General features: G+C 36.7%; 1 protein-coding gene across 9 annotated transcripts in view; it reads left to right on the top strand.

The window, feature by feature from the left end:
- Nucleotides 1-12854, top strand: part of ZNF451 (zinc finger protein 451) — a 101883-nt gene that overhangs the window by 50903 nt on the left and 38126 nt on the right. For all 9 annotated transcript variants that reach the window (XM_046005410.1, XM_046005414.1, XM_046005413.1 and 6 more), the window contains exons 6-7: nt 3007-3157; nt 4407-4533. In XM_046005410.1, the coding sequence (XP_045861366.1) occupies nt 3007-3157; nt 4407-4533 (278 nt within the window). The remainder of the gene's footprint in view (nt 1-3006; nt 3158-4406; nt 4534-12854) is intronic.

Consider the following 12854-nt stretch of genomic DNA (forward strand, 5'->3'; position numbering starts at 1 on the left):
TCTAGACTCCTTAGGCCTGATCCTTGGCCTCCAGATTGGCAAAATATTTTAATCACTGTAAAATGAATTCATGAGCATCTGTTTATGACTTGTCTGGTCAAGTCGGAACAAATGACTCATTTAGCTAGTCTTTATGATTTTTAATTATTTTAATTTGAGAGGGAGGGAAAGGACACAGAGGGAGAGTGAGAGGGAGACGGAGACTCCCTGCTGAGCAGGGAGCCCCATGCAGGGCTCTATCCTAGCTCGAGCCTCTGAGATCCTGACCTGAGCCAAAGGCAGATGCTTAACCAACTGAGCCACCCCTGTCTTTATGATTCTTGGCAAAATCTGGTATTTTATATATCTACAGGACACACCTGATTCGTTGGTGGCTGATAAGCTTGAGCCTGGAGTTAAGGTGTCTAGTATGCTCTTTTTATGTGATTATTTTAGTTTTTTGCTTGTTCCCTGCAACAACACTATAAAACTGAAGTTTAGGATCTATTGCTAGAATAGCTGCTTTAGTATTGGGCTATATTTGGTATGGTTCTATTCCATAAATTAGTTTTAGAGAGTGCTGGGATGTTTGAATAAGGTATTGCTGGGGAAACAGAGATGAGCCATTTTTCTCTTCAATTATAAAAAAGTGAGGTTCTACTTCCGAGTAGCATTAAGGGACTTTTTTAATCTATCCAGTATTGTGATTCAGCTCTTTGGTTAGAAGTACTTATTTATAATTATGCTACTGAAATTTATCTTTTTTAAGATTATTAACAAATAATCTTAAAATACATAATAAATAAATAAATAAAATTTATTTATTTGACAGAGATAGAGAGATCATAAGTAGGCAGCAGAGAGAGAGCCTGATGCAGAGCTCCATCCCAGGACCCTGAGATCATGACATGAACCAAAGGCAGAGGCTTAACCCACTGAGCCACCCAGGCGCCCCTGAAATTTATCTTTTGTAGACCTTTATAGTTAGGACAGTTTGCATACATTTGAATATTTAGTAACTTAAAAACAACATTCTCTATACTATTTAAGGAAAAGGACTATTTAAATCTCTGTATTTTGCCTTTCCATGGGTAAAGATTATTTTCTTTCATTTGATTGTTTTCTCCAATTTTATTTTTATCTAGAGCCTCTATTTGGCTAAATAAAAGTCTTAATGGGCAATAGCTAGAATGTAAATGAACAGTAAAGAAAATTGTCATAATTCTGACTACATTAAAAAATTAAGGACAAAAAGGTGTATTGTCATTTAATGCCTTTTTAAAATTAAAATACGATTAATGCTATGCTGTTCATTGTTTGTTGACAGAACATATTTATAAGCATTTTGGCAGCTTTTAATGGAGGCCTTCCCCACCCCCACCCCACCCCAGCCTAGAACTAAAATGCCAGAAAAACAGCTAAAACCTTAAATTTATATAATAACCATTTGAAGATCTTAAAATTAGATGATGTTAAAAGAATAATGATCCATCCTATTTAAATCCTTAGGAGCTTTGTAGAAACTGCCATAAAGATAAATACCCAGTTTTCTGTTGTATGAAATATTCAAGGCATTGAAACAATCCACAAGAAATAGTAATACAGTGGAGTCAGTAATCAAACTGTCTGTATATAACTGCCTGATAAATAGTCAGAATCCTGGCAGTTTTACATTTCATGGTTTATATAACTCTAAATTTTCCATCATATATCATGCATTAGGAGTTTCCCTGGAACAAAATTTGGCCAGAGAGTTGTGTGACTGTAAGATGAAGACTATAAAGAAATAAAGGGGATGAAGAATGGACCAGGATAAAGAGAGATTAATTAAGAAAAACTAGTGAAAGAGGTGCCTGGCTGGCTCATTCCATAGAGCATGTGACTCTTGATCTTAGGGTTGTACAGCCCTATGGTAGGTGCAGAGTTTGCTTTCTTAAGCAAGGGAGAGGAAAAAGAAAAAGTAATGATGGGCAGACTTTGAAAGGAGAAAAAGAAAAGGGATAAAATAGAATAAGTAGAAAAGAGAAAGATAACAATAAGTAAATTGTGTTCTATAAATTTATTGCTGAGACCTGCATTACTTGATATCCAGGTTGGAACTAATTATTTAACGCCTGGTTTTTTCAGAAAGTACCACTCTTACTCTCTTTGCCTTCCTGAACTCTCCACTCTTCCCCCCCTTTCCTAGTTGCATTTTTTAACAATTTTCAGAGAACTCAGATCTTTTATAATATAGCTAAACTTTCTAATATGGTTAAGATAGTTAAAAGAGAAAAAAGAATGAGAAGATCTTTACCAGTTTATATAAATGAAAAGGGAGGTAGTGATTCTGTAGAGCAACTGATTTTCTAATCAGTATTTGATCTTTGACATTTGTTAGCTATTGTACTTAAAGAAACACATTTTTTTCTCCCAAGAGAATGTTACTTAAAGATGTTAACAGCTTTCTTGTGATCTCTCTGTCAAATAAATAAATAAAATATTTTAAAAAAAAGATTCTCTCTTGCTCTTCCTCTCCAACCACTTCCCCCCCCCCCCCCAACCTCCCCAGCTCACTGGAGCGCTCTCTCCTCTCTCTTCCTCTCAAAAAAAAAAAAAAAATCATAAAAAATGTTAACAGCTTTACTTGTCCCAAACACCTGTTTATTTTTAGGTGATAATATCTTTTATAAGAAAGAAAGAAAACACTTAATTGCAATTAGAATCACCCAGTTGATGCTGTATCATAATTTTTTTGTTTTGTCATAATTTTTTTTAAGAATTTATGTATTTATTTGACAGAGAGAGACACAGCAAGAGAGGGAACACAAGCAGGGGAAGTGGGAGAGGGAAAAGCAGGTTTTCTGCCCAGCCGGGAGCCTGATGGGGGGCTCGATCCCAGGACTCGGGGATCACAACCCGAGCCGAAGGCAGATGCTGAGTGACTGAGCCACCCAGACACCCCTGTTTTGTCATAATTTTGATTACCAGTCCAAAAGTATAAGTATCTGAAGTAGAAACATAAGAATTTGTATTCCAATGATACAGGACTCAAAACAGGAACAATTAATTCTGGTACAAAAAGTTCATTCCGAAGAGGAGGCCAAATGCGGGTGTCTGGAAAACCAATTTTATGTCCCATAATGCACTGTAACAAGGAATTTGATAATGGGCACCTTCTCTTAGGACATTTGAAAAGGTGAGTATGATAGAATAGTGGATGCTGAAGAGCAAATGAGTTACAAAGTGATTAAATAAAATGAAAGCATGATACACCTGTGCCATTGTGATCATAGCTTTATATTCCAAACTCAAATTGTTTTGTGCTTTTATGACACAGTTAGGTTTCCTCCAAGGTTTAAAGTCAGATTTTTTTTCTAGTGATATTCTGTCTTTCAAGGCATGTAGCCTTTAAATATGTGTTTATTCTTAATATGTATCATAAAATTCTGAACAGATTTTTTTTTACACTGATACGCAGTAGAATCAGTTTTAGAGAAATCCACCCCATAAACACAAATTTCAAGAGACATAAAGCACTTAGAGATATTTGATCTAGCCTAAAGAAAGCTAATACGGTATTACAAAACAAATGTTAAAGGCAAACCAAAGGTAGCAAAATTCATAATAATTCCATTTATGAAACCACCTTACTAATTTACTGAATTTTTGAATAGTAGAGCTTGAGAAAGTAAATATCAAGGGAAGGCAGTATTAAAGGCATTAAACATTTTTACTTTCATAGTTTCTCTTTCAGATAGTTTAAAGATGGGAGTTGGGAGCTTGGGGGCTCTTAGCCATTACCATTTCCGGCCATCTCAGCCTACTTATGCATTCAAGTACTATAAAGGCTCCTAGAGAGAGCTTCAGCACTCTGCAAATAACTTGGTAGCATACTGTATCTAAAGTATTTTTAAAAGTCTTCAATTGTAAAATGGCACATACATACTAAATGATTAAAATGAACATTAAAGAGATTAAAAGCCATTTTTAAGAAACAGGTGTGTTCCAGAAATCTTGACATGAGATTATTATTCCATTGGTTCATTTACAACTATTTGTGAATTTTGTGGTAAATAAGGTAAAAAGGAAAAGGCGATGGCTCTATAATTTTCAAACTGGAATTTCACCACTTGATTGGATCTTGGGTACATTTTATTTATTTCAACCATTTTATTGGATGTTGGGTACTTCTATGAAATCTTGAGCTAACTATTGATCACTTTTTCAAGGAATTACATGGTATCAAGGAGCCATTATTTCTTGAAGATGAAGAACATTATTTGATATTTCAATAGAAAAGTATAAATTTCTGAGAGAGAGAGAGAGTGTGTGTGTGTGTGTGTGTGTGTGTGTGTGTGTGTGTGTGTATAAAATTGAATAAATGCTTAAAAATTAAGCTCCTAAAATGTGGACTTTTCTAATGTTACCTCTCTTTTGCTGAGTAGGTTTGATCACTCTCCATGTGATCCAACAATTACATTACATGGACCATTCATCAATTCCTTTGCTTGTGTAGTATGTTACAAAAATTTTGTTACTCAGCAGCAATATAGGGATCATCTCTTTGCTAAGGTAAGAAGAGCATGTCCTAAATTAAGAGTAGGTATTTTTTTTTTCTAGAGAACCATGAGATTCGATATACTTGTTTTCTTGCTGCTTTTAATCACCTACAATCACCTATAATCTCCAATAACCAATGATACACATAAGGTTCAAAATTATGATTGTTTAAGGAGAATAAAATGATTTGGAACATTAAATGTTTGTGGGCAGGTAAACTTGATTAGTGAATACCAGCAGTCCTAAAGATTATCATAGAAACCCTTCCCTTGATGGAGTTGCTCTGTGGAATTAACCTTGTTCAAGATGCTCATAATGAGAACTGGAACCTTGTTATTAAGTCCTCTGCCTTTCACTGCCTGTTGAAATGTTGGAGCCATGTAGTAAATAATAATTCTTTTATAAATGGTAGTATTAAGAATTCTAGTATTTAGAAAAAGCTCTTTTATGTAACTTTCATTAAGCACTAAATCTCAAGGGATACAAGTTGATTCATGGCATTTGCAAATCTGTATAATATACAGTTCTGTAATAACTGCTTACCATATTTGAAATATCTTTAATGGCTTATTAACATTATAGAATGTTAATTGTTAATATGTTCACTGTGAAAAAAAATTTTTTAAGTTTTTATTTCAGTCACTCAGTGCTATCATGACACGTCCACTCTTTAATCCTCATCACCTATTTCACCCATCTCCAGACCCACCTCCCCTCTGGTAACCAACAATTTGTTCTCTTGGTTTCACACTCTTTTTCCCTTTGCTCATTTGTTTTGTTTCTTAAATTCCATATATGAGTGAAATCATACGGTATTTGTCTTTCTTTGATTTATTTTGCTTAGCATTATACTCTGTAGCTCCATCCATGTTGTTACAAATGGCAAGATTTCATCCTTTCTGAAGGCCGAGTAATATTCCATTATATTCCACATCTTCTTTATTCATCAATCAGTGGATACTTGGGCTCTTATAATAATGCTGCTATAAATATAGGTGTTCAGTATCCCTTTGAATCAATGTTTTTGTATTCTTTGGGTAAATAGCCAGTAGTACAGTTACTGGGTCTTAGGGTAGTTCTATTTTTAACTTTTTGGGGAACCTCCATGCTGTTCTTCACAGTGGCTGCACCAGTTTGCATTTCTACGAACAGTGCACAAGGGTTCCTTTTTTCCCACATCCTCTCCAATACTTATAGTTTCTTTTCTTTTTGATTTTAGCCATTCTGACAGATGTAAGGTGATCTCTCATTGTAGTTTTGATTTGCATTTCCCTGATGATAAGTGATGTTGAGCATCTTTTCATGAGTTTGTTGACCATCTGGATGTCTTCTTTGGAGAAATGTCAATTTATGTTTTCTGCCCACTTTTTAATTGGATGATTGGTTTTTTGGACATTGAGTTGTATACATTCTTTATATATTTTTGGATACTAACCCTTTATCAGATATGTCCTTTGCAAATGTCTTCTCCCATTTAGTAGGTTGCCTTTTAGTTTTGTTGATTGTTTCTTTCTCTGTGCAGAAACTTTTTATTTTGATGAAGTCCCACTAGTTTATTTCTGTTTTTATTTCCCTTGCCTTAGGAGATACATCTAGAAAAATGTTACTATGGCCGATGTCAGATTACTGCCTGTGATCTCTTCCAGGATTTTTATGGTTTCAGGTCTCACATTTAGGCCTTTCTTTCTTTCTTTCTAAGATTTTATTTATTTATTTGACAGACAGAGATCACGAGTAGGCAGAGAGGCAGGGAGAGAGAGGGGGAAGCAGGCTCCCTGCCAAGCAGAGAGCCTGATGCAGGGCTCAATCCCAGGACCCTGGGGTCATGACCTGACCCAAAGGCAGAGGCTTTAACCCACTGAGCCACCCTCATTTAGGTTGTGGTTTTTTTTTTTAGGTCTTTAATCCATATTGGTTTTATTTGTATGTATGGTGAAAGAAAGTGGTCCAGTTTCAATCTTTTTGCATGTAGCCGTCCAGTTTTCCCAACACCATTTGTTGATGAAACTGTCTTTTTCCCACTGGAAATTCATTTCTCCTTTGTTGAAGGCCATATAATTGTGGGTTTATTTTTGGATTTTCTATTCTGTTCCATTGATTGATGTGTCTGGTTTAATGCCAGTACCACACTGTTTTGATTACTGTACCTTTGTAATATAACTTGAAGTCTGAAATTGTGATACCTCCAATTTTGTTTTTCTTTTTCAAGAGTCCTTTGACTATTCAGAGTCATTTATGGTTCCATACAAATCATTAGGGTTGCTTTTTTCTAGTTCTGTGAAAAATGCTGTTGTTATTTTGGTAGGAATTGCATTAAATTTGTAGAATGCTTTGGATAGTACAGAAAATTTTAACAACATTTGTTCTTCCAATGTCTTCATTTCTTTATATCATCTTGAATTTCTTTCATCAATGTTTTATAGTTTTCAGAGTACAGGTCTTTCAGCTCTTTAGTTACGTTTATTCCTAGGTATTTTATTGTTTTTGGTGCAGTTGGTTCAGTATTTGCAAAACAATCAACATATCAGTAAGAGGAGGTATAAAAAACATGATCATTTCAGTAGATCCAGAAAAAGCACTTGACAGTACAACATCTATTCATGATAAAAACCCTTAATGGTGTAGGTCTAGATGGAGCTTAACTTCAACATAATAAAGGCCATACAAGAAAAACCCACAGCTAACATCATATTCAGTAGTGAAAAACAGAGAGCTTTTTCCCTAAGGTCAGGAGCAAGACAAGAATGTCCACTCTGACCACTTTTCTTCTGCATAGTACTGGAAGTCCTAGCCACAGCAATTAGGCAACAACAACAAAAAAATAAATAAAAAGGATCCAAATTGGTAAGGAAGAAATAAAACTTTCACTATTTGCACATCACATGACACTTGAATACAGAAAACCCTAAAGACTACCAAAAGCTGCTAGAACTGATAAATGAATTCAGTGAAGTAGCAAGATACAAAACCAATGTACATAAGTCTGTTGCATTTCTGTATACTAATAATGAAGCAGCAGAAAGTAAACTTAGGAAAACAATATGATTTACAACTGCACCAAAAACATTCATAAATATTTTTATATAAGATAAAGTGTCTGAATTTTTACATAAGAAAAGCTGTGTGTTGTAAACATGAATGCTTAAATATTTGTTGAATCAGTGCATACATTTTAAATCAGTAACATTCTCCTATTTGACTATATTATAGTTCATTTAGTTTCCTATTAGATGTGTTAATTGTTTCAATTTTTCTGTTACTAAAAACAAAACCAGTTTTGGGGTGCCTGGGTGGCTCAGTTGTTAAGTGTCTGCTTTCAGCTTAGGACATGATCCCAGGGTCCTGGGATCGAGCCTCACATCGGGATCCTTGCTTGGCGGGAAGCCTGCTTTCCCTCCCCCAGTTCCTCTGCTCATGTTCCTATCTTGCTGTATCTCTGTCAAATAAAAAAATAAAATCTTAAAAAAAAAAACCAGTTCAAATATCTTGGTAGCTAAAAACCTGTAATAAGTATCAGCTGTGAGTACAGCTATGTGCTGAGTGTTGTGAACCCTAGCAAGCCATCAAACCTGGGGATGGTCTAGGGGACTCCCAACAGAAGTGGTAACCTTGATATTGGCAAGAGGTTACTGTTGTAGGACAGTGATATGATGAAAATAATGCTTTATACCTTTAGAGCTAGAAAGATTCTTAATTCTAAAACCAATTAGTTCCCTTTTTTAGGGACACCAAAGAGATGGAATGGATTAGAATGGTAGCAGTGTTAAGGGTGGATTCATAGGTGTAGAAAGGTGACCAGTTTAGGTGACTTTTGTAGTAATTTAACTTTGAGATGAAAAATAAAAAAGGCTTTGCTTAGGTATTGGCATTTAGAATAAAGACCTTAAAGTAAAGCCAAAAGAAATGATAGGGGTTTCTATTGTTGTGACAAAGGTTTGAGGAGAGAAAAGAAAAAGGTAATCTTTTTTGATGTTTTCAGGTGGTCACGAATACTCTACCTTTTTCAAAACAAGAGTCTTCAGGTTGTGTTTTCCTTTTCCAGGCCATTAGTGTTTTGTTCATTTTAATGAGCATATTTATCTTTAGTAAATCTGAATAGGTATTTTAACCTTTAAATTAATTCTTTCATTTGTGTTTTCCCAAATTTCATTTTGTTTCTTTTTTTTTTTCTGGGAGTTACTCATTTCGTGCTGTTTTACCTTGTCTCCAGGAAGTAAGTTTATGATGATTAGCTTTCTGGGAAGGTTGATGGTAAAATGGAACAAAAGCTTTGGTTTCTACTGTCACTTATCTTAGCTGTATTTACTGTAGAAGTTACTCAACATCTGCCTATCTTCGTCTCTAAAATGGAATCATTATAGTTACATGCGAGATTGATGAGAGGAAGTATACTGCTATATAAAGCACTTAGAACCTAACATAGCTCTTATTAAATTCTCCTTATTTATTCTTTGGAGAGTCCATCACAGGAACTCTAAAGGAAACTGGTATGCATTAGATTATAATTGCCTATCTTAAATCAGCCAGAAGAGGTCACTAGACGATTGTATACCTATGAATTCTATTTTGTAAGGCTGGCATTCTTCAGTGAAAGAGCTGGAAATGATCACAATTTGCATTTTTGCCTTGCTACCCTCCGCGTTCCCTTTCATCTCCAGATTCTTCTGTCTCAGTCAGTGCTGCTTAAAAATTTTACACACGAATCGCTTTGGTATCTTGAAAATATAAGTTCTTACCCTAGATCTGAGAGGGGACCTTAGATTCAAGATACCTAACAGGCTTTCAGTTGATGACCGTGCTGTTGGTTGTTAAGTCACGCTTTGCGTAACAAGCGTCTAGTTGATTTTGACATTAAAGCCATTTAATGGGTATACCACTAGATAGCTTCCTGCTTTCCGGGGCGCCTGGGTGGCTCAGTGGATTAAGCCACTGCCTTCGGCTCAGGTCGTGATCTCAGGGTCCTGAGATCAAGCCCCGCGTCGGGCTCTCTGCTCCGCAGGAAGCCTGCTTCCTCCTCTCTCTCTGCCTGCCTCTCTGCCTACTTGTGATCTCTCTCTCTGTCAAATAAATAAAAGTAAAATCTTAAAAAAAAAAAAAAAAAGAAGCTTCCTGCTTTCCTCCCTTTTTGGTGGTGGTGGAGGTGTGGAGGTGGTGGTGATCATATTGTAAGTTCCAGTGTGCCCCAGTGTCACTTGTGGGTCAACAGGTATAACCTCTCATTCTGTTCTTAGGGCCATTGTATCATTGAAAGTGATTTTTCCCTTTTCTTACCTCCTCCTCCCTACCCTAGGCAATCTGTCTCTATAGTTTTGCCTTTTCTGGATATTTCATATAAATGGAATTCTATAATATGTGTCCTTTTGTGAGAAGATTCTTTCATTTGCCATAATTTTGTCAAGGTTCATCTTTTTTTTTTTTAAGATTTTATTTATTTAATTAACAGAGACAGTGAGGAAGGGGAGGGAGAAATAGTCTTCCTGTTGAGCAGGGAGCCAGATGCGGGACTCGATCCCAGGACCCCCAGATCATGACCTGAACCAAAGGCAGACGCTTAAAGACTGAGCCACCCACTTGCCCTATCCATTTTTTTAAATATATTTATTCATTTGAGGGAGGGAGAGAGAAAGAGCACAAGCAGGGGGAGGGGCAGAGAGAGAAGCAGACTCCCTACCAAACAGGGAGCACAATGTGGGCTCTTTCCCAGGACCCTGGGATCATGATCTGAGCCAAAGGCAGACGCTTAACCAAGCTACCCAGGTGCCCCAAGTTTCATCTGTGTTGTAGCATACCTCCGTACTTCATTCCTTTTTATTTCCAAGTAATCCTCCATTGTTTGGAAATATGCCACTCTTTGTTTATCAGTTCATCAGTTGGTGGATACTTGGGTTATTTCTACTTTGGGGCTATTGTGAATAATGCTAGGAGTGCCTGGTGGCCCAGTGGGTTGAACCTTTGCCTTCAGCTCAGGTCATGGTCTCAGGGTTCTGGGACCAGCAGCCTCTCGGACTCTGCTCAGCGGGGAGCCTGCTTCCCTCTGTCTCTGACTACTTGTGATCTCTCTCTGTCAAATAAATAAATAAAATCTTTAATAAAAAAAAAAGGTTTAAAAGAAAGGTTAAAAAAAAGAATAATGCTGCTAAAAATAAATGCACAGGCCTTCATGTGGACATATGTTTTCAGTACTTAAGTTTGGGGGTCATATGGTAATTATGCTTGTTTGAAGAACTGCCAAATTGTTATCCAACACACTACCATTTTATTTTCTTACCAGCAATATATGTGGGTTCTGTAAAGTTTTGCAGGCGAGATAAACACAACAGCAGGCGAGGTAGGTGCAAGGAAAGATTTATTAAAGGCACTCTCTGGGGAAGTTTCAGGGCTCAGGAGAAGGGGAGCCAGGAAAGTCCCCCTGGGTGGAGGTGGGCACCCTCAGGCGAGGTTCAGTCGTGGAGGTCAGAGACTCTGGAGAGGGGAGTCAGGGAAGCCGCTCTGGGAGAGAGTCGGCGGGGTCTTTTATCAGGCTGAGGCAGAGCATGGGTTCACATGCATACATGTAAGAAGGGTATGGGGGCAGGGGTCCTGATACTTCTGTATCCTGCATAGGTATTGGGTTACCTATGGAGACACGACCTGGGCATACATCTTTTTGGCGGGAAAGTCAAAGGTTAAGGAAGGCGGGGGAGGGAGCTGGAAGATGGCGGCCCCAGCAGTCATTTCTATTGTTCCTCCTGCATTCCCGAAGCCACTGACCCAACAGGTTCTAATTTCTCCACATCTTAACAACACTTATTATGTGACTTTAAAAATAGCCATCCTAGTGGGTATGAAATAATATCTTACTGTGGTTTAACTTATTTTATGTATACAAATGTATATAGTGTATTTTATTTTAATGTAATCAGAAATATAATGGTAGAAAGGAATTGAGTACTTTAAGTTATGAAACATCCTGTTTCCCACTCCTTCCCCTCGTTTGTACAAGGATACTTGCTATACTTTTGCAATAGGTATGTTTCATTTAAATTTTATGTAGAATCACGTTCTTGTTCTATTGAGCAAACGCTTTAAACAAGCTTTATATTGAATCCATTTATGACTCATAATTGAACTGAAAATTATTTTGTTGATGTTCTTCAAGTAAGGGACATTTGTATAAATTTGTGTTTAGGAAATGCCTTTAGTGCTCTCATTTACCTTCTCATTGGAATGCAAAGTATCTTCTCGGATATTATCTTCTGCATGGTGTAGGGAGTAGTGGAAAGAGCAAAGAATTTATAACCAACATATAAAGCTGTGTCTGAATGGTAGTTTTATCTCTTCCCAGGGTACTACTTGATTGGAGGGAAAATAAATTTTAGTTTTCTCATTTGTAAATAATGAAAATAATACTTCATGGGATTATTAGGTTTTAAACCCTAATGTGGTACTTCACATGCACTCAATATATATGTAAATTTCTTATTCATTTCTCTTTTTTTTTAAGTTTTATTTATTTGTCAGAGAGAGCACAAACGGGGAGCAGCAGGCAGAGGGAGAAGCAGGCTTCCTTCTGAGCAAGGACCCCAGTACAGGACTCCCTCCCAGGACCCTGTGATCATGACCTGAGCTGAAGGGAGACGCTTAACCCACTGAGCCACCCAGGCATCCCATATATACTATTTCTTTTTCTTTTTCTTTTTTTCTTTTTTTTTTAAGATTTTATTTATTTATTTGACAGGAGGAGGAAGCAGGCTCCCTGCTGAGCAGAGAGCCCCATGCGGGGCTTGATCCCTGGACCCTGGGATCATGACCTGAGCGGAAGGCAGAGGCTTTAACCCACTGAGCCACCCAGGCACCCCACATATACTATTTCTATATTCCTAATGTTAATGATAGTGAGTTTAAGAAGACACAATACAACTTTTAAGGCTATTATTCTAAAGACCATTAACAAGATGTTAAGTTATATTTATATACAAGCACACACACATATACATATATATGTATACTTTAAAATACTTTTGGTCTTGGGGCACCTGGTTGGCTCAGTCTGTAGAGCACGTGACTCTTAGTCCTGGGGTATGAATTCGAGCCTAGTGTCTAGAAAAGTATCCAAACTTAGTTAAGAGGTTCTTTTTCTCAAAACTAAAAATATTTAAAAAATTTTTTTAGGTAAACTCTATCCCCATTGTGGGGCTCGAATATTGACTACATCAAAATTTTTAAATGACCACATACAAAAGTAATAGATGTTTGAAAAATATTTGCAAAATGGCGCATGGAACAGTTACTTTTGTTAATGAAGAAAAGATACAGGTCAACCAGAAAAGGAGAAAATAAAAATGATTGAAACA

The sequence above is a fragment of the Meles meles genome, chromosome 5, assembly GCF_922984935.1.
Source record: "Meles meles chromosome 5, mMelMel3.1 paternal haplotype, whole genome shotgun sequence".
Lineage (NCBI taxonomy): Eukaryota > Metazoa > Chordata > Mammalia > Carnivora > Mustelidae > Meles > Meles meles.